The following is a 23,279-nucleotide window of genomic DNA, read 5'->3' as shown; positions in this document are numbered from 1 at the left end:
ACGTTCCGGGATTGATAAATATGGGGGCGGATATCCTGTCCAGGGGGGATCCTCTGTACGGGAAGTGGAAGCTTCACCCTCAGGTGGTGAGTCAGCTGTGGAAGAGATACAGGTGAGCTGCCGTAGATCTCTTTGCATCACATGAAAACGCTCATTGCTCTCTGCTCTTTTCTCTGGTGAGAGAAGGTGATCCTATGGGTGTGGATGCTCTAGTGCATCAGTGGCCATACACACTACTTTACGCGTTTCCCCCATTGAGTTTAATCATTCCAACTCTAAGAAGTGTAAGAGAATATAGTCACTCAGTCATACTGATTGTCCCGTACTGGCAGGGAAACTGTTGCTGGCAGAAATAATACAACTCTTGTACAGGTCAGCCTCGGCCCCTCCCGCTGCGCAGGGACTTGCTGTTACAAGCAAAATATTTCACTGGACCGAGTAGCTCTTTGGGCTTGACCCGTGAGAGGCTAAATTTGAGTGTCACAGGTTTACCCCTGAGGGTGATTGAAATGATTCATAGCTTGAGGGCTGCCTCAACACGCTCCGCGTACGATCAGAAATTGAGTGTGTTTGAGCAGTGGTGTGCACACAGAAACATTGTTCTATTTTGATGCTCGGTGGAAGACGTTTTGTGTTTTCTTCAGGAACTTTTGGATAAAAGCAGGGCCTTTTTTACCATCAAGGTTTGTCTTGCAGCCTTATTGGCCTGTCATGTGGGAATTGACTCGAGTGCAATAGGTCACCCGCTTGTTTACAGGTTTATGAGGGGCACTCAGCATTTGAACAGGGTGTCAAAACCACTAGTTCGATCATGGGATCTGTCCATGGTTCAGAACGCGCTTTCTCAGCCTCCTTTTGAGCCAGTTGAAAGTATGGAATTGAAGTTCCTTTGAAGGCAACTTTGTTACTGGCTCTGATGACCGCGAAGCGAGTTAGTGAACTTGCTTTGTTCTGTACATCACTCTTGTATGTGCTTTGCGGGGAATTTGTAGAGTGTCTTAAAACAATTCCAGCCTTTGTGCCTATGGTGAGCGACTCTGCACTCAGTTGTAAGCCGGTGGACTTGCTGGCTTTTCACTGGCCTCCATTTTCCTAATCGGAGGACGAACGGCTTAATTGTCTGTGTCCAGTTTGTACTCTGTTTGTGCATTGAGTAAGAGTAATCAGCTTTTTGTTTTTTGGGCTGATTCTCGTTAAGGCAGACGCATATCACGACACCGCCTGTCGCATTGGGTAGTGGAAGCTAATATATTTAATAATATTCGGGGGTTGCAACCTCCAGAGGGCTTGAGAGCTCATTCTACCAGAGGCATGGCTACCTCACGGGTGCTGTTTAAGGGCATTTCAGTCCAGGATGTTTGTGCAGCTACAAATTGGGCATCGCCTCACACTTTTGTCCGAGTTTACAGACTGGATGTTACTGGCTCATTCATTCCTTGGTGTGGGTAGTCAATCTGCCGATGTGTATAAATATACACACACAAATCAACAATAACACAGTGAAGTACAGGTGTGTTATTTTGTATTTTGCAAATTGATTAGATGGGTGTACATTGGACACTACAAGTCGGTTTATGGTCTGCTTCAGACAGCATATCTGCGGTACGGGAGTTGGCTATATCTCATAGTGAGATACTGAACGAATGTTAGAAAGAGAACTTTAGGTTACTCGCGTAACCCCGGTTCTCTGATAACAAGAGTGATGTATCTCACCACACTTCCCTCCTTGCAGTTGCATGGAGAAGAGATATGCAGAGAATGAAGAAGAGACCTGTGGCAGTGTCATATATAGGGAGGTGGGGCTCTCTTATCACTACTGTGATTGGTCTGTCAGCTGATAGACATGGTGTCATTGCTTCCAGTGTTGGATACGCCTGAGGCGAATTCCCATAGTGAGATACCTCATTACTGTTATCGGTAAACTGGGGTTACGTGAGTAATAGGGCTGAAATGATTAGTCGACGTTATCGACAATGTTGTTAAATTGTCTAAAAAGATTTTTGTTGTCGAATAGACGTTTGATCTCATTTAAAGTAACATGAGATCATTTGAAACTCTAATGATGGCGCACGAGAGGAGCACCGCAGCTCGCGCCTGACTGAGAGGAAGAAAACACATGTCCAGATGCACTCTAAACTTGCCAAACAGCATCAGGTGATGTAGATCGCAAAGTATGAGGGAATTATAATGCAAAAATAAAAATTGGTAAATACAGAAGCACTGTCATCGTGAAATAAAGCAGAGCCGGATCTGGCATTCCACTTAAGGCAAAATTCCACTTCTGGCAGTCTAAAAAGCAAACAACCTTGCGTTATATCTTTAATGCATCCTTTATTAAAGTTCAAATAATAAGGAAGTGGGTCATAAACAAACTCAGAAAATGGCATTTCTGTGTGCGGTCAGTGCCGCTTCTATGAGTCGCTTGAAGGTGTAGAGATTGAAACTGTACCCGGCTGAGGCACACAATGGCGTGGGTACGCTCATCCCTCGTGCGCGTTTGCTGCAGCTAGATTATAACGTGATGGATTGGGACGTATTGAATCATAATATACTGTAGCCTATGTGTCACGGTGTGTATCTTATTGTGAAGAAAATCGACGATGTGCAGCTCTATTAAGAGAGAGTTTGTTTTTGTGAGTTAAAGATGGATCGAAGTGAACATAAAGGTGAGAGAGTGTAGTCTTAGCCCATTATACACTGCAACAAAAAACTTTTTGATCAGTCTTTTTTGGCTTGGGACCAACACAGAGACACTCCTGGGTGAGCACCACGTGCTGCCCTCCCTAATACCTCTTCCGGCAGAAACCATAGTTTTCCCCAGAAGGTCTCCCATGCAGGTTCTAGCCAGGCTCAACCCTGCTTGGCTTCAGTGGGCAACTGGGCGAGAGCTGCAGGATGATATGTTGCTGTCCCCACACAGTCTTTGTATACAGTTTTAAATTGAAAGAATCTGAGGGAATATATTGTTTAACCATTTTGCATCATGATTTTCAGTGAAGACACAAACTCAAAGTGAAGAACTGACTGAACTTCGGAAAAAAATGGACCATCAAAGTACATCATCTGCTCAAGAATTGGAAAATGGCAAGAAAAATCTAGCTGAAATGGAAACAAAGAATATCAAGGCTCAGGCTGAGTTGCAAAAACTAGTTTATGAATTTGAACTTAAAGAAAAGAATATATGTGCTTTGGAGAAAGAAAATGAAGACCTCAAAATGACCACAAACTCCTGTCAAAAAGAAGTTGCTGAAATGAAGAAAGAGTATGAGGCTCTTCTGCAGTGGAAAGCTGAAAAGGAAGAGTTAATTAATAATGCAGAATCAAATCGTGAGGAAATGCTGAATAAAATTGCAGATCTGGAGAGGGATATGGCCGCACTCAATACTACTTATGACAGTCTTCACAAGAAGCTGCAAGCTTCAGAAAATGAGAAGCTTTGCCTCTCTGGTCAGATTGATTCACTCAAAGGTGAACTTCTTATAAAATGTGTAGAGCTGGAGGAAAAAGGTAGAGTGTATGAGGAGCTTCAACAGCAGTTCAGTGAGACACATCAGAAACACAGTAAGGAGATGCACAATTTGAAGCAGCAAATCACTCAAATGCAAGAACAAGTTAGGGAGCTTGAAGCTAAACTGCATCAGGAAACAAGTAAGGTGGATGGAATGGAGCAGGCCCATAGTCAACTTCTTTCAGAGTATGAAAGTGCCTGTGATTTGGCTAAGTCAAAAGACTCCATTATTGAAATGAACAGAACTGAGGTTGCACATCTTCAGGATTCCCTTGCCTTGCGAGAGCAGGAATTGGAGAAATTCAAAGAAGATAAATGTATCTTGGCCAAAGAACATGAAGACTGTCTCACCCAAAACAAAGAGCTAGAGCAGGCAAAGTTTAACATGGAAAAATACCAAGAGGAAGTGCTTAATAAGATTGACTCCCTGGAATCAGACCTGATGCTCCAAAAAAGTTTAAATACAGACATCCAAGGAAAGTTTGATAACCTTTCTAAAGTCAAAGAGGATCTAGTAGAGAAAATGTCTTTAGTAGAAAAGAGAGAAAAAGACCTTATTAATGAGGTTGAATCTCTGCTACAAAAGTGCAAGTTTTTGACTTCTCTTGAAGAGCAGTTTAACTGCCTTGCTGCTGAGGCAGAGGAAACTAGAAATTCTCTCGAAAAAATAAAGGAGCTACAAGTTCAGACTGCCTCAGAGTTGGAAAATCAGAAGACAATAGCAGAGAATCTTGTGAAAAATATAGAAGATGAAAGAAGGAAGGTATCCTGCTTAGAACAAGATAACACACAACTCAAAGTAAAGCTACAGGATGTTGAAAATGAAGCAAAGGATCTGTCTGAGAAGTACGAAAGCCTCCAAAAAGTTCACAATGATGTTTGCCAAGAGAAAGAAGATCATCTTAATCAGGTATCTATGTTGTCAGAAGCACTTGTTGAAAAAGATGCAATGGCAGAAAAGTTAATTCTAATACAAACTGAGCTGGAGGCCTCAAATAAGTTGTGCTCCACACTAAAGAATTCTCTAGAGAGTCTTCAGAAAAAGTATGACTCTTCTTATGAGTTGACTTTAAGTCTGGAAAAAAAATTACAAGACAGATCTGAGAAAAATACTTTATTAGAGACAAGTATCAAGGAGCTCACTGAGAGACATAACCAGGAATCTGAAGTTTACGTCTCTGAAAAGGAAGCTCATCTTAAAAAACAAAAGAGTTTAGAGAAGCACATTGATATTCTTGGGGCTGAATTAGAAAGTAAACATCTGGAGGTCAGAAATGCTTCAAAAAACCTGGCAGAAACTGTTCTCGAAAAGTCAAAGTTGAAGCAAGATCTTGACTTATCTAAGGATAAACTCAAGGAGGTAACTGATTCCTATCAGAAAGTTGCACAGGAACTTGAAGATTTGAAACAAAATGCAGTGCTGCAAGAGCAGGAGATCAAAAGTCTTGGAGCTGCTCTGACAGTCTTGAAAAGCCAAGAGGAAGCAAAATCCTGTGAGATTAAAACATTGAAAGAAAAACTTAAAGAGGCTGAATCAGAGCAAGCTAAAGCTCTAGAGGCATTGAAAGAAAAAAACATAAACATGAGCAAAATTGAAGTACAGCTTGAAATGCTTCAAATGGATCTTGAAGATAATGAAACCTGCATTAATACATTTGATGCACAAGTAGAGGAGCTACAGACCAACATCACTATTCTTGAAGCAAAGTTAGGTGAGAGTGAGGCCCAGAGGTCCACCCTACAAACAGAACTTGAGTCAGTCAAAGAAGACTATACAAAGAGCACCCTTGAAGTGTCACAGCTATCTGCATGTTTGAAGGAAACAGAGAAGGATCAACAATCTATTTCCGTGTTAGGTTCTGAATTAGAGCATCTTCGGGTAATCCATGAAAAACTTCAGGTTTCCCTAGAGCAAGAAAGTTGTAAGCAGGCAAACCTTGAAGCGATGTATAATAACTTGATGGAGCAGAAGCTGAAGTTGGAATTAGAAATCCAGGAATTGAAAGCAGATGCCCAGAATACTAAAGAGCAAATGGATCAATTAAAGCAGGTAAACTATTCTCTGGTGTCTCAGATTTCTGAACAGCAATGTCTGATGGAGCAGCTTCAGCCTAAGAAGAGTTTCACATTAAACTCTGTCCAAGACACACTGGAAAACGAGCAAACTACATGTGAGAATGACCCAGATGTGCTGCAAGATACTTGTGAAATGCCATTTGCAAACACATCTATTTTGCCTTTTGAAGAAGATCGTGTTCTCATGGGTAGCTCATCTACTGATGAGCAACCAGATTCACAGGAAAAGGCCAAAGATCCTCAATTAGCCCCATTGTCAGATGAGGAGTCCATACACTTACCCCATGAAGAGCAAATGCAAAATAAATATAGGGAGCTTGAGGAGCTATCTTGTGTTCTTAAGGAGACTATCAGAACCATGGAGGAGCAAATGAGGGTTAAAATAGAGCAACTAAATGTAGAGCATGCTAAAGAGCTCCAGAGCATGGAAGAGCAAATGCTTAAAATTAAAAATGAATTGGAGGCTAAGCTCAGGGATGAAAAACAGCACACAGAGATCTTATCCTCACAACTGGAAGCAACCATGCAACAATTGCAGGAATTAGACATTGCCTCATCCTCCTTGCTGGCTCCTGAAACCTCACAGGTAACATCTGCATATCACAAAGTAATTTCTAATATTTTGAATTCAGATTTTATCTATTGTATCAGTTTGAGTGCTATCTTAAATCAATGCATTTTGAAGATGTGCTTGGATTTATAAAACAAAAAATCCAAAAATGACCAAACAACGTTGCGGCAACTTCGATAAAATCAAACCTTATTGGTTCATGTCATGTAGCTAAATGTCATGATGTCATATCAGATTCTTTCATCAACTAATTTACATCAAATGTACATTTTGGCTCAATTATACAGGGTTCACACAGTCATGGAAAACCTGGAAATATCAGGGGAATTTTAAAATTGAGATTTCCAGGCCTGGAAAGTCATGGAAATTAATAAAATCTTCAAAGTCATGGAAAAATCATGGATTTTTTTGTAATAATTCATATATTTTTTTTATTTATTATGCTATGTCCTAAAATATTTAATCGAGGTGTTACGTTACACAACACATGGTGAAGACTTCAAAATATTTTGTTATTTAGAATACCTGACCAATTAGAGACAACGACGTGCTGCTAATCCATGTCCATTTTAGGCTTCAAAATTGTCATTTACCCGCTTATATTTTGTTTTTGTTTTTTTGGTAACCATAAATTTAAGGTTTAGGGATGTTTTTGTGTGACAACCTAATAATAACTTGTACAAAACGTTCACTAATGGTTATTTTTAGGTTTATTTTTATAGCAATAAACTAACCTTCCCAGAACGTTGCAGGGATGTTTTTGTGTGACAACCTAATAAGAACCTACACAGAACATTCCCTAATGGTTATTTTTAGGTTTTATTTTTATAACCATAAACTAACCTTCCCAGCACATTGCAGGGCTGTTTTTGTGTGACAACCTAATAAGAACCTACACAGAACGTTCCCTTATGTTTATTTTTAGAACCACAAACTAACCTTCCCAGAATGTTGCAGGGTGGTTTTTTTGTGACAGCCTAACAAGAATTTATACAGAATGTTCTACGATGGTTATTTTTAGGTTTATCATTCAATTCAGCCTTACCTTACTTATGGACGCGCATTTGATCCGCACGTGCTTTATTCCACTATATAAATCTGCTCGCTCGGGTTAAAAATTAATGGTCATTCCGGTGGACACTCACTAACTGACATTTGTTTATCAATTTCCTCAAATTATTTCTCTGTGATGATTAAATATAAATGTTACTGATTTGATAAAGGTTTGTCTCATATAATCGAAAAGAACATGATGCAGGAGTGTAACTGAGAAGTTTGTTTATTATTGACTACAAATGAGGAGAAGCAGATGTAGGCCTATTCGTTAAACTGCACACTTCAGTGGTAAGAAATTAATCAGGTGTTAGCCTTTTAAGGTTAATGTTTATAAAAAAATGTATGTCTGTCAATATATTTCTGATTTTAAAAACCCTCTACTGTTTTGAGGTTATTGGTTATTTGGAATAAAGTACTTCAATATCTGAATATTAATGTCCGGTGCTGAGGTAGGTGAGGAAACACAAAAATCAAGGCTCAGTGTTCAGTATGGTACTATGTTAGATAAAAAAATATGTTTAAAAAAATCTTACACATTAATGGAAAATTTCATACATCTTGCATATTAATTTAATCCACTTGTTCAGGTTGTTTCCCTGCCTTAATTCAGCCGAGTTATTTGGGATAGGCTCCAGCAACCCTGGGTTAATACATAGGAATGCGTTAACAGAATGTTAGGGAAACGTTCTGCTAACCTAAAAAGAACATTATGTTTCCATAAAGAAAACTGCTTAAGCTACTGTATCTTCAATTAATGATTATTTAAGCATGGGTGGTACAGAGGAAACCTCAACTGCAGAAAAACTCTAACCCTGCAGTAAATATGCAAAAGCCTATTTCAGATATAATTTTGAAAAATTATGTACTCATTGCCAAAGTACTTTTGACACTAAAACTTTTGGCACATTATGTGATGTTGGTGCCATTTTTAGAAAGAAAGGAAACATTTTTGGGCATGGAAATGATCTTTAAAGTCATGGAAATTCATTGGTTGAAAAGAGTGGGAACCCTGAAGTTTTTTTTTATTTCATTTGTCTGTGTGTTTTTTTTATATATGTTCTTTTGTATTCATTATTTTTTTTTCTCCTTGATCAGGGAATGGAAAATATTGCATCCGAAGCACAAGAGAACATAATACAGCATCCTGAACAGTTCTTAAATTCAAATATGAACCTTGAGAGTGAAAAATCACTTTTGGAACTTGCAACAATTAAGGAAAGTCTAAGAAAGCGAGAAGATGAGCTTCTTCTTTTGCAGTCCAAGTTTGAAGTCTTGGCATCTGAAATGGCTGTTAGGAAAGATCTGTGCTCAGAATTGGAGGGTAAAGTTTGTGAAATGGAAAAAGAAAAGGAAAACTGCAAAGACAATTTTAAATCCATTACCGAGGAAAACCAGAGACTGAATAACCACATTGGAGAATTGACACAAGAGATTGATTCATTGAAACTACAATTGCAGACCTCCACATCCCAGCTGTCAGATGTAATGGAGATGATGGAAAGCTTAGAAATAGCTAAAGGTGAGTGGAATGAGAAGTTTTTCCAGATCGAGAGCGAACTGAAAAGAGTGCGGTCAGAGAAATCCAATCTTGAGAAGCACATCCTGTCCATGGAGGCTGACATAGAGGAGATACAAGAACAGAAACAGAAAATAGAAGCAGCACTTGAAGCTGTGAGAAGAACAAATTGTAGCCTTGAACAACAACTTAATACCACTATGACAGAGGGTGGGAGACTTAAAGAAGAACTTGTTTTGTGTGCAGATGAGAGAGAAATTGAAAATCACTCCTTAATGAAGTGGAAAGAAAAGGCTGAGCTTCTCGAAAAGAGAGAGACTGATACACGAGAACTAATAAAAGTGCTAGAAGAGGACATTAGGAATGGAAAAAGAATAAATGAGGCAGCATCTAACCAAATTGATGTCCTGCTTAAGCAAAAAGAGCAGCTAATACAGCAGTCTCAAAACCTTGAAAATACAGTGGCTCTCTTGAATGAAGACAATAAAAAATTGTCTTGTGAATTGAACAATTTTAAGAACAATGAGGATTTTGCCTCAAGAGTGACTGAAAATATGTCTTCAAAAATCCATTCACTTGAGGATGAGAATGTCAGGCTATCCCAGTCCCTGGAATCCTCCCTCTTGGAGAAAGGTGAAATAGCCTCCAGGTTGATTTCTACTCAGGAGGAGGTCGCTCAGATGAGACAGGGCATTGAAAAATTGAAGGTTCGAATTGAGTCTGATGAAAGGAAAAAAAAACATATGAGTCAGCTGCTCAAAGCTGCGCAGAGGAAGGCAGATGCCCTTCAGGATAATATTGAAAAGCTTGAGAGAGATAAAGAACTTTCTGACCAGAATCTGGAGGATGCAATTCTTCAAGCAGAAACTGCCAAAGCTGAGCTTGAGGAAATAAATGCTGAAAAGCAAGAGCTTACCAAAAAAATTGAAGAGATGATGACTGAGCTGAGGGATCTCAAGGAGGAGAAATATAAACTTGAGCAAGAACTTCAACAAAAGAACATCCTGATTGAGGAACTTCACTTCTCCAATCAAGCGGCATCTAAAAAGCTTGAATCTGTTGAAAAGGCAATGGAAGAGGCAACACTGAGTCAACAACAAGTAATAGAGGACTTCCAGTCGAAAGTTGGTGCCATGGAGGGGGAACTTCAGCTCTGTAGAAATGACCTAGTATCCAGTGAGCTAAAAGCACAGGATCTGACCTCTCAGTTGCTGTCTTTGCAATCTGAAAACAAAGAGTTTGCACAGAGAGTCCTTGAATATGAAAGGTGTCAGACAGAGCTCTGCTCATCAAACCAGTCACTCTTGAAAGACTTTGAAAACAGGCAGCAGAAGCTCATCAAAGAAAAGGCAGAACTTCAGTCACAAGTCGCTGAACTGCAAGCACTGTCTTCAGTTCAGGAAGAAAGAGATGAACTGCAAAAGGAGAAGGTCCAGCTGCAGTCTACCATTGCACAGTTGGAGGAAAAGGTACAGACACAGTCTACCAAGATGGAGGTCATGCAGACAACTGAAATATCTCTGGAAAATAATATCCAACAGCTGGAGAGCCAACTCACTGCTATGAACCTCATGAACACAGAACTAAAGGACAAGGTACAGTTGCCTGGTGATGTTATATTTCATTTCCTTTGGGACATGTTTTGCGAACATGTTTTGCGCTTAAAACAGCTAGATGCAGCACAACAAATAGAACAGAAAGCAGGTGCCTCAAGACACCGTGTTTATAAAAGTTGACTTTTTAAGCTGACACTGCATCTAAAAAACAGCTAGAGGGTCAAACGCAACGGTCAAAGACGTCCATCTAGCGCATGATTAAATAGAAACACTATTGGAAATTGAAAACAGATTGCAAAACGTGTTCTATGTGAACATTCCCTAAGTAGATAATAATTTGCCCCATCATTTGAATTAAGCTCGGTTTGATTGATTGATTTTATTTATTTATTTATTTTCAGATAAATGCACTGCATGAGAGCAGTTTGCAGCTTCAAATGCAACATCAGCAAGAACTGTGCAAGGCAAAGGAAAGGCAGAATGCTATGGAGAATAATCAAAATCTACTGACTTGTCAACTCCTGGAATCTCGACAACAAACTGAAACATACAAGGTAACAATTTTCCTTCATCTTGATTTATATGATTTATTATATTTAGGTAATATATAAATGTTCAGCCTCTGCTTATAATCTATATTAATTGTACCTCTCAGATAAGCTTGGAAACACTGACATCAGAGAAAGAAGAATTGCAAAGAACATTATCTGATATCCAAGAATGTCATGGTGCTCAGATGAAGGAAAATAACAGGAGACATGAGGAGAACTTGAAACAGGTACAGCAGCATGTGGGCAACTTTTAACCTCAAAGTTTACAGCATGAATATTGTTCTTAAGATGTTACATTGTAGCAATAATAATGTTGTCTTTGAGAGTTGTACTGTGCATTTTTCAAGAGATGATTTTGAGGGTTCACAAAGCTTGTAAACAGAGAGCAATTTTTTTTCAATTAGGGTGCTGAACAAGCTGCCAATATTGATTTGGGGGGGGGGGTGCAGCGGTTTTGTTGAATTTATAATTTTTTTTTTTTTTTTTTTTTATTATTATTGTTTTTCTTTTTTTTTTTTTTATTTGGTTGAGGCAAGCTGCCTTTGCCATTGACAGTAATGGCTATAAACATGACCTGTGTTGATTATGGTGATTATGATGATTAAGTGATTTTACATCTTCAGCAGCATGAGGTAGAGATCAATACATTAAAGGAAAAAATGACAGCAGTTGAAGAAAAGGCTGCACAGTATCTATCAGACATTAACAGCTTCAAGTCTCAGAATGCAGATGTGGACTCGGCTTTAAAGGAGTTACAAATCAAATTGGAAAATTGTGAAAAAGAAAAGGTATTGTTTTTTTCTCTGGTGTTTGTTTTACTATTCCTTTTACATTACATTATTTTAGATGCAGTCGAACAAGGTTGTAGTATGTATGGTTTGTGGTGTGTGTGTGTGCACAAATGCATAGTGACTTAATACTAGAGCAAAATGTAAGTTATTGCCATTAAACATTTAAGTTTTAGTTAAGTAATTAACCTTTTTTGTTGTTGATGATGTTTGTTCTTGATCCCTATAGGCAGAGTTGGACTCAAAGGTTGTGTGCTTATCTAGAGAGAAGGACAATGCTATGAGTAAGATCAATTTGTGGATGAAGTCATGCAAGCAGCTGGAGAACGAGAAGCAGACACTTTACAAAGAACTTCAGCAGCAGGGAGAGCAGATAGCACTACAGGCCTCACAGAAACAAGGTATGGGGAAAATTCACAACATAAATGAAAATTCTGTTATCATTTACTCACCCTCATGTTGTTCCAAACCCATATGATTTTCTTTCTTCTGTGAAACACAAATGGAGATTTTAGACCATTAGGGACTATCCACCTCAGTCACTCACTAGGGATGTACACGAGTAATCGATTAATCAAGTATCTGTTCTGCTTTAAAGTTGTTAAAGGAATATTTTACCCAAAAAAGAACATTGAAAATATTTAGTGATTTTATCGCTTCAGAAGACTTGGAATTTATGTTTTTATGTGTGTGCAAATTTCTATAGTCATTTTTTAATCTAGATGTAGATGTTTATGCATAGTACTTTTTTGTTTTTTCATAAGAAAAACTGGTGGAAGGTTAGTGAAAAGCAAATCCAATATATAAGGAATAAAACTTTTTTACCAACGCGTTTCGGCACATAGGCCTTCATCAGGGCTAAAAGAGTGCCCATGTGCCGAAACCCATTGGCAAATACATTTTTCTTACTTACATTTCTCCATTCCACAAGTGTTGCTGGATTTGCTTTTCACTAGTACTATTTTTTTTTTTTTTTTTACATACCTTGCTGATTTTGTGAAATTGCACCAGAACCACTATATAATACCTCAAAGGTGAAAGGTTGAAATATAAATGTCTAAATTTCAAGAAATCGATTACTCTTCTTTTATATATATATATATATATATATATATCTCGACTACAAAATTACTCGAAATGCCTATCCCTACTATTCATCTTTTATTGCATTTTATCAATACATTGAATATGAATGGTGACTGAAGTTGACATTTATTTGTTCCACGGAATGAAGAAGGTTTGTTTGGAACAACATAAGGGTGAGTAAATGATGACAAGAGTTTTCATTTTTGGGTGAACTATCCCTTGAAGCTGTAGTAAAACTTTCATAGGCTTGTCTCTTGATTTTGACACTTGAATTTACTGTATATCCATTATAATTATCCAAATTAATTACATGTTAAACAGATGCATATGTCATGGAAACAGGTACTGGCAGCAGCAGTGACGCCCTACCAGAAGAGCTGCAGGAACTGAGGGAAGCTCTGGAGGAAAAGAGCCGTGAGGCGGACGAAAGCATGGATAGATACTGCAGCCTCATGGTCAAAGTTCACAAGCTAGAAGAAACCAATGAAAGCCTCAAGAATCAGGTGAAGCAGTTGAGCACCCGGGCAAAGACACCCAAGGGCAGGAGGTCCCACAGACGAGAGAATAGTGACCTGGAAAACAGTAAGCCAGTGGGAGACACTGAGAGTGGGCCAGCAGGGAAGAGGCAGAGAGCAGCCGATGACACCCCAAACAAAGCACAGGAAGCCCTGCACAACATCGCCAAGAGACTCAAAGCTGCAACTGCTACGCCTAATGCCGCCCAAGATGATGAGGATTTCAGACCAGAGGGTTTGCCTGAACTCGTGCAGAAAGGTGAGAGATATTTTCACTATATTTAGACCTATCATTTGCTGTAATCTTCAAAATCAAGGGTACATTCTCATGTCAAAAGTAGCAGTACTTTGGTACCAAGTCGAAACTAAAATAAAAATGTAACAATTCTAGTCTTTCCACAGTAACAGTAGTACAGAGTTCAACACAATTCTGTATCCATGCACTCACGCCTCGCGGTAGTCCTGCAGCTGAGCATATCAATGGTCTAAAGCACTTCTTGGTTAAAATGCCTGTGTTAGTGATGTATTCATGTAAACACAGTTGGTTATGTCTTAAATTAATGTTAACAAGAGGGACACGTTTTTTTTTATTTGTGTCAGGATATTAGCTTAGTGCATTAGTGTAAATGGCTTCTCATTGTAAAACACCATCAACGGTTAACTGTCACAAACCTTCTCTGCTCATCTGCTATCATCTCTGCTTTGCTCCACTGAAATCGCTTAAGTATTGATTAGGGCTGCAAAATTAATCAAACTAATCACGATTACAGCTGCCACGATTATGTAATTGTGAAAACTGATGATTACATTGTTCAATTTATGTCTGCTCCTGTTGCATCAATGCTTTCTGTTTACAACCTATTTTTGCAGTGGTTTGGTATTCTAACCAATCACAGACATGTCCGATGAGCAATGAAATGGCAATGGCCAATCAGAGATGCTTTAATTAGTCTTCCGTCCTATCAGTAATGACAACTGTTCCTGATGTGCAAGTTGTGATGCCCAGATGCTTGCTTTAAGTTTTACCTCCGTTTGCGGTGGCACAACTTGACTTGAATGCACGAAAATGAATACTGAAGAAACATCACCTGACTCTCGAAGCTGTAGAACAAAAGTAAAAACACTTGGAATTATTTTGGATTCGTTGCATATTGCGCTGCTCACTCGCAACGTAGGTGGTAAATACACTGCAAATGACCAACATGACAAAACTAAAACGCTCCCATTCTAATCAAGGCATAGACGCGCTGTAAATAATTGATTTATTTTGTGGATTAGACAGCTTAGTTTTTAATAAGAGTGTTTGCAAGTGTGCAGAGCTGCAGGGCTCAAAAAGTATAAACCTACAGTCAGTGACAGCAGTCATTGCAATAGGAGAGTTTGTCGCATTGCTCGATTTCTGTGTACAGTTTGTTACAAATTAAATTACAGTTTAGTTTTGTCATGTTAATAAGCAAGCCAATGTGAATTTGATTTTGTATAAAACATCAATAAAGTAATTCAACTTTTGTTGCAATTACACTTGTTTTAGAGGTGTAGCCAACATAAAGAATATGGCATGAATAGCATATTTCACGAATCACCGTCATTGTTATCGTGTCTGTAAATAAGAGGGTCAACAGCTGCACCTGCAGCTGCTATTAGATTAAAAATTTTCACGAATCACTCAAACTCCGATCGCAAAATTGCAAATGGCCAGATATGATCTAACGATGATCTTACATGAACAAGATCACCATTGAAGATCTAACGGGATGAATGGGCACCCATCTCACCACCTCAGCACCTACTGAATGCAGTAACTTGGCCAGTTTAAATCGCTTGTTTATATGTTTGAATAATAAATATGTCATTATTTACCGTACGTGGACCAAAAATTTAAGAGGTAAAGACAAATATTGCATGTCTGATGGTAGTTTTTTATTTTATACCACCTTTTTCAGGCTTTAGAGTTGTGTTAAACGTGTTGATGTATATTTATCAACCTGTTACATGTCACACAGTCATATTGCAGGGATGCAAACTGCTCGCCTTTCAGCTGAAGTCACCTTTTCTGAAGGCCTTACATTTAACAAACATTATTACAATATTTAATGCTTAAAAGAACACCATTGAAATCTGCTACTATGAAGAACCATGCGGTTGCCTACTTTTTGACATCACGGTAATTGAATCTTTTAATCGACATTAATAATCGCGATTACAATATCAAGGGCAATAATCGACTGTTATGATTTTTGTCATAATCGTACAGCTCTAGTATTGATATAGTACAAAATATAAAAAAAAATTCATTCCAACGTTGCTGTTTTGTTAACCACAAAAACATTGCATTATAAACTTCAGACAGTGATGAAGGTCGGACCACAGATTTCTTTGAAAACAAATTCACATCCTGCATTGGAAACATGGTCATTCTGTCTTCACCTCATGATGTGGATTCATTTTCAATAATTCAATTATCTGAGTTTGCTTATACCATGGTTACCACATGTAGTATGCTGAAGACACGGACAGAATCACGAAATCTAGTCATAAAAATGCATGCAATGAAGTGGAACACAGAATATAATATGGCATATTTGGACATAAAATGAATGTTTAAATACATAATTAGTCAAATTAAAATTGCGATATGTCCTAGTGTGATAATTAAACTGTAAATGTGATTTAATTGAATAAATATACTGTATAATAAAAGTGATAAAGGGATGTGTGCTTCAAACTGAGCGTGTTAAGCCGGCCGCTTATACAGTACACTGAAAACACCTCATCACAATCATCATGTGCACTCTTGTGTTTGTGAGATGACATAGAGCAGATCACTCTGAAGTGTGCATTGCATACAGACTATGTATTTATTTAATTAAATCAAAGCTTTACAGGGATTAATAATCACACTGGGCAATGTAGTGAACTGTTTATCTGGAGATGAGAAACTAAAAACACACAAACGGCAAAATAAAAGCTTGATATAAATGGACGCATTTTTTATTTATTTTTTATTTTTTGCCTACATTTTACATTAAATGGGCACATAAGGTGTCCTGGAAAAGAGCAGGAACCCTGGTTTACTTAATTTGGGAAATATTGACTACAGAAATGTTGGTATCGTGATATCACTAATGTGTTCATATCAAAGTTATTCTCAACAAAACTTTCATAATGAAATCACTGTTTGGAACATGCATCACTGCACTCTTGATTGCTATTTTTACACACTGTTTAAATGTTTTCTTTCTCCACAGGTTTTGCAGATATCCCAGTTGGAGAGATGAGTCCATTCATCGTTCGGAGAACCACAGTGCAGCGCTGCAGTCCACGCCTGGCCGCCCAAAAAGCGGCAGCCCAGCAGAGCTCTGCAGAACACCCTCTGCAAATCCCCAAACAGACAGCAGAGGGCAGCGTGTCAACTACAGTGAGTATACCATCATCACAGTCTATGCCTACTTCCTGGAACCACAAAAAAATAGTCCAGCATTCTTAATTAAAGGGATAGTTCACCCAAAAATGAAAATTCTCATGATTTACACACCCTCATGCCATCCCAGATGTGTATGACTTTCTTTCTTTTGCAGAACAGAAATTAAGATTTTTAGAAGAATATTTCAGCTCTGTAGGTCTTCGCAGTGCAAGTGAATGGGTGCCAAAATTTTGAAGCTCCGAAATCCATATAAAGGGAGCATAAAAGTAATCCAGACGACTCCAGTGGTTAAATCCATGTGTTCAGACACGATATGATGGTGTGGGTGAGAAGCAGATACATTTTGAAGTCGGTTTTTTATCAGAAATTCTCCTCCCTGCCCATTTGGGGGCGATATGCATGAAGACGAAGAAGAATGGAAAAGTGAAAGTGACATGGAGATTGACTGAGCAGGGAGAAGAATTTATAGTAAAAAGTTTATCTGTTTCTCACCCACACCTATCAGATCGCTTCTGAATATATAGATTTAACCACTGGAGTCTTATGGATTACTTTTATGCTCCCTTTATTTGGATTTTGGAGCTTAAACATTTTGGCACCCATTCACTTGCATTTGTTTGTGTTCAGCAGATGGAAGAAAGTTACACATCTTGGATGGCATGTGGGTGAGTAAATGATGAGGGAATTTTCATTTTTGGGTGAACTCCCTTTAATACAGAGATGGAAACTTGAGTTGCACTTAAGTCACGCAAAAAAAAAGGACTTGCAACTCAACTCTGACTCGTAAACAGTTGACTTGAGACTTGACTTGGGCTCGAAATCATAGACTCGTGAAACATTCAAGTCATTTTGCGACTGTTTTTCCCACCAGTGCGACTACAGAGTTGGCCAACTCTCCCCCTCTCTCTCTCTCTCTCTCTCTCTCTCTCCGTTTATGCGCTGCCGTCTTCTGTTAAGCGATATCAAATGGCATACGCATCAAAAGTGGAATGAAATGGTGCTATCCGCTGCCTGTATCAATTGACAAAGCAGCCTGAGGCGTCTCGTGGACCGGTCTCGAACTCTCAACCACACAGCTCATATTACGGCGCTGCGAGGACCAGTAAGAAGCACGGCACAGAATTCTCTGGTGCAAACATGAAATGGCCCAACAAAACAGCATTGACGCTGAGAAAACGCTGTGACAAGCACAGACATACACTATATTGCCAAAAGTATTCGCTCCCCATCCAAATAATTGAATTCAGTTGTTCCAATCACTTCCATGGCCACAGGTGTATAAAATGAAGCACCTAGGCATGCAGACTGCTTCTAAAAACATTTGTGAAAGAATGGGCCGCTCTCAGGAGCTCAGTGAATTCCAGCGTGGTACTGTGATAGGATGCCACCTGTGCAACAAGTCCAGTCGTGAAATTTCCTCGCTACTAAATATTCCACAGTCAACTGTCAGTGGTATTATAACAAAGTGGAAGCGATTGGGAATGACAGCAACTCAGCCACGAAGTGGTAGGCCATGCAAAATGACAGAGCGGGGTCAGCGGATGCTGAGGCGCATAGTGCGCAGAGGTCGCCAACTTTCTGCAGAGTCAATCGTTACAGAACTCCAAAGTTCATGTGGCCTTCAGATTAGCTCAAGAACAGTGCGTAGAGAGCTTCATGGAATGGGTTTCCATGGCTGAGCAGCTGCATCCAAGTCATACATCACCAAGTGCAATGCAAAGCGTCGGATGCAGCGGTGTAAAGCACGCCGCCACTGGACTCTAGAGCAGTGGAGACGCGTTCTCTGGAGTGACGAATCAAACTTCTCCATCTGGCAATCTGATGGACGAGTCTGGGTTTGGTGGTTGCCAGGAGAACGGTACTTGTCTGACTGCATTGTGCCAACTGTGAAATTTGGTGGAGGGGGGATTATGGTGTGGGGTTGTTTTTCAGGAGCTGGGCTTGGCCCCTTAGTTCCAGTGAAAGGAACTCTGAATGCTTCAGCATACCAAGAGATTTTGGACAATTCCATGCTCCCAACTTTGCGGGAACAGTTTGGGGATGGCCCCTTCCTGTTCCAACATGACTGCGCACCAGTGCACAAAGCAAGGTCCATAAAGACATGGATGAGCGAGTTTGGTGTGGAAGAACTTGACTGGCCTGCACAGAGTCCTGACCTCAACCCGACAGAGCACCTTTGGGATGAATTGGAGCGAAGACTGCGAGCCAGGCCTTCTCGTCCAACATCAGTGTCTGACCTCACAAATGCGCTTCTGGAAGAATGGTCAAAAATTCCCATAAACACACTCCTAAACCTTGTGGAAAGCCTTCCCAGAAGCATTGAAGCTGTTATAGCTGCAAAGGGTGGGCCGACGTCATATTAAACCCTATGGATTAAGAATGGGATGTCACTTAAGTTCATATGTGTCTTAAGGCAGATGAGCAAATACTTTTGGCAATATAGTGTATATTAGCAGACTTTTTGCACATCACCACATTTATCATGAATTTACTATAGTAACACTAACTGTATTGACTGTAGTATTTAAGGCAGAAATATATTCATAACAAGTGTTATATTACTACTATATCTCTATTAAATTTATAATAGGCTACATTAGGTAAGTAAGGGAATATCATTAATTTTTGTACTATGACTATGGCAGTTTATAATATATATATATATATATATATATATATATATATATATATATATATATATATATATATTTATTTATTTATTTTTTTTGTATTATTATTTTGTTTTTATTTATAGTTTTAAATGTGTTAAAGATACTGTTTTTCTTTACAAAAACGCCAAAGTTTGTTTTATAGATATCATGTTACATTTTACCATGGTAGTGACAATCCATGCTTGATTTTACTTGAGGTTACCATGGTCTTGTTACAAATAAATACCACTGTTTTAACTCAAAAACTATGGTACATTTTCATAAGGGCAAAAGCAAAATAGAATAAAGGGCTTTAAAGCCCTAAATATTTATGGATAATGCTTGTTTTACTTTTGTGTAAAATGTGTTCTCTTTCAATGCAAAGAAAAATGGATAGTTTGATTATTTCCTGAATAAAAATAAAACCCATGATTAAAGTAAAACCTTATGTACTTTATTAGACAAGTTTAAATAAATAAACAAACAAGGCAATCCCTTAAAGTAGTTAGTTTTTATATTTCAAAATTGAATTAGCCTTATACAGGGTTTATTCAACTAACCAGCTGCAGATAAAGAACCATTTCCAAAAGGGAAAAAACACGACATGACATGATTTGGACTTGTGACCAAAGACTTGAGACTTGACTTAGACTTGGCCTTGAAAGACTTGAGACTTGACTTGGACCTCAGGGAGCTGTGAACATGTCTGCTTTAATAGTTTATTCATGGTTTACATTGAAAGATAGTTCTATTGTTCATTATTATTTATCGTATTTTCCTTGTTACAAGTTATGAAAGATTGGAAAACTTGCACTAGTACTATGCATTATTCCATGCCATGAAAGGTTTGAAACATGATAAAGATATTAATCTAAGTTATTAAACTCACAATGGCAATACTCCATGCACATCCATCCTTCTATTGCCAGTCCTGGAAATGAATACAGATCTGTTTTATTTTATTGAGTTAATTCTCTATAAAATCGTTAAGAATGAAATCATTCATGTATCACAAACGACAGGAAATATATTGATCAAAAGGTTTGGCAACCCTATAATGAATGGAGAATATATTAAGAATAATCTCAAAGTGGATAAATACTAGATTTTAGAAGTGTATATGCCATAAAAACTCTCATTGTGTTCGAAAACATCAGCCAAAAACATTCAGCCATTCATCAGTCTTTAGCCACAGGAGGGCACCATAGACCCTCAAAAAATGATGCCTCTGTACAGCTCTTAAAGTTACTGACCATGAAAGCATTTTCAAATTAAACCTGTGCAGGACATTTTAGATTAGACTGAAAGACTTTAAGTGCTCTGAGGCATTAAAGCTCACCTGTCAGCTAACTTTCTCTGCAGCTCTGATCATGTCACCTTACTCGGGGTCACCGTTTCTTGGAGATTTTCCCATTTATCCTTCAAGAATTCAAAGGGAGGCACAGACGACATGCTGCTAAATAACTCTCTCAGGTCCCAGACCTACCCTTCACCAACTTTATAGAGACTATGCCTAGCATCTGTTCGAGAATATGGTTACGTTTTTACGAAGGGCAACGTTCTCCATTCCTGCTTGCATGTAGCCCTGGAATGACTTATTAATTTGGCTTTAATTGAAGGGCTGTTACGTTAAAGGGATAGTTCACCTAAAAATGAAAATTCTCAACATTTACTCTCCCTCACATAAACGAAGATTTTAAGAAAAATATCTCTGCTCTCGAGGTACATACAATGTAAGTGAATAGTGATCAGACCTTTTGTAGCTCCAAAAATCACATAAAGGAAACATAAAAGTAATGCATAAGACTCAAGTGGTTAAATCAATATCTTCAGAAGCGATTTAATAGGTGAGGATGAGAAACAGAACAATATGTCAATTTTTTACTATAAATCTCCACTTCAATTTTCACTTTCACAAACTAAACAGGCACCACATTGACTTTCAGATGTGAAAGTGGAGATTTAGAGTTTTAAAAAAAAAAGAAAAAAAGGACTTAAATATTGTTCTGTTTCTCACCCTCACCTATTATATCACTTCTGAAGACACTGTTTTAACCACTGGAGTCATATAGAATACTTTTATGTTTCCTTTGTGATTTTTGGAGCTACAAAGGTCTGATCACCATTCACTTGCGCTGTATGCACCTACAGAGCTGAGATATTCTTCTACAAATCTTCATTTGTGTTCTGCTGAAGAAAGTCATACACATCTGGGATGGCATGAGGGTGAGTAAATGATAAGAGAATTTTCATTTTTGGGTGAACTATCCATTTTACAATTTGATTGCAGAATGGATGGTTGTGGACTAAAAGCAGTGATAGGCTCATGTCATGTTCAGTCATGATATGAAATATAAAACAAACTGTATACTGACTTCTGATACCCAATTTTGAATTGTCTTTTCAAGGCCTTTCTTGTCTGCCTCAATGTTTTAAATTAGATTCATTTGTGAGCTTTTGTCAGCAAATAGTGATTATATGCGATTAATTGACATTAATTTTGATTAATTAATAAGAGTATCATATAACTAATTTGATTTAAAGCTTTTAATCAATTGACAGCGCTATTTAAACAGTGAAAACTGAAGTTCTCAATCAACAGTTAAACTTGGGAGTGTAACAGACGCAAACCATGAGCAGAGTGCAGAAGTGGATGAGCTAACCATTAGTCAGCTTGCAGCAAAGCCAGTTTTGAATCACTATTCAGCGCTGGTTCTTCTCACAAAAGTACGTCAAGTGTATAGGTTTGGGGAGGGCATAAGATTGGTTGATTGCATGATCTTATATTTATATATTTTTACCTGTCCACAGCCCGGCACTTCCCCTTGAGAGATGTACCGTATGAGATGATTTTAACATTGATATTGCTCCCAGCCATCCTTGACAGTCCAGTATTGCACTCTGCTAATGTCATGTTCATATACTTTCAGGTCCAGATGCCCAAGACTTCCCAGAGCAGCACAGCTGTATTAACTGCACTCACCAACAGTCATCGAGAAAAGAACTGTGAAAGCCCTTTGGCAGCTGCAGAGCAGAAAATAACCAGGCGCTCACGTAGCATCAAGACACCTGAGAAACGGGAGCAGGTCAACGCCACTGCAAAACAAAATGACAACTGCCAAGTTCAGTGATTACAGTGATGCTGTGTATATTTCCAGAGTTCTGAATAATACTATAATCTGCTGAATGTATATAGATGACATTCAATGCATGCACTGGCTTTTTAGCTTTAGTAATATTCGAGAGCAGCTGTATTATATGTATTCTAATTTTCTCTCATATTTCCCTACATCTCAAAATTTCTCTGTCTTGTTGATTATTTAAAATACAAAACTGATGTGTTATCATTAACACAGTTTTGTAAAAAAAATAGCTGTTTTGCCTTCTAGTATGTATTTTATTTACCTTATTGTCTTTATTCCTTTTGTCATTTTTAATATAGAATCATTAGAACCATCACTCCATATTTACAGTTTATCATACTGTTTAAATGGCATATGGTATTTCTTCTTAAATCAATCATCCTTGGAAAATTGTGTACGCTACATACTTGGGTGTTTACATAGAAACAAACTAATCACTCCATATTTACTGTTTGTCAGTGTTTTTTCTGACTACTTGACTAAAGTTCATCCTACCATACAAACTGGTGTTTGTGTACTTGTGTTCTTTAAAACTGGCTTTTGGCAGTCTACTCACACCAAGGGTTACAGCGATCTGTTGGTAAGGAATGAGAAATACAGCTTATAAACATTAAGCTGTTTCATCTGTAGAGTTGATATGGGAGATGCAGACTTTCTAATACATAACTCTTATTTTGTTTTCTTTTTTTTTTTTTTTTATGGACACACAATCCTCCAGCCAGAGATATAATTCTCATTTAGTTAATGTTCCAACCTAACAATTCCACCCACTCTTAAATCAATACTTCGGCTGTTAAACTCTCGGATTTCTCTCTTTTGGGTTTAGAAAAGAGAACTT

General features: G+C 38.2%; 1 protein-coding gene across 3 annotated transcripts in view; it reads left to right on the top strand.

The window, feature by feature from the left end:
* Nucleotides 1-22,935, top strand: part of cenpf (centromere protein F) — a 37,194-nt gene extending 14,259 nt beyond the window's left edge. Inside the window, exons 12-20 of one of the 3 annotated variants that reach the window (XM_051646085.1) lie at nt 2,995-6,170; nt 8,307-10,322; nt 10,685-10,837; nt 10,939-11,061; nt 11,461-11,622; nt 11,852-12,023; nt 13,030-13,482; nt 16,472-16,641; nt 22,229-22,935. In XM_051646085.1, the coding sequence (XP_051502045.1) occupies nt 2,995-6,170; nt 8,307-10,322; nt 10,685-10,837; nt 10,939-11,061; nt 11,461-11,622; nt 11,852-12,023; nt 13,030-13,482; nt 16,472-16,641; nt 22,229-22,429 (6,626 nt within the window). In that variant the 3' untranslated portion in view covers nt 22,430-22,935. Of the gene's footprint in view, nt 1-2,994; nt 6,171-8,306; nt 10,323-10,684; nt 10,838-10,938; nt 11,062-11,457; nt 11,623-11,851; nt 12,024-13,029; nt 13,483-16,471; nt 16,642-22,228 lie in introns of all 3 variants that reach the window. The other 2 variants (XM_051646086.1, XM_051646084.1) reach the window with 2 other exon arrangements.
* Nucleotides 22,936-23,279: the final 344 nt, after the last annotated feature.

Source organism: Myxocyprinus asiaticus, chromosome 20, assembly GCF_019703515.2.
Source record: "Myxocyprinus asiaticus isolate MX2 ecotype Aquarium Trade chromosome 20, UBuf_Myxa_2, whole genome shotgun sequence".
Lineage (NCBI taxonomy): Eukaryota > Metazoa > Chordata > Actinopteri > Cypriniformes > Catostomidae > Myxocyprinus > Myxocyprinus asiaticus.
Note: the sequence above shows the minus strand (reverse complement) of the source record. Positions and strands in the feature narration are given on the sequence as shown.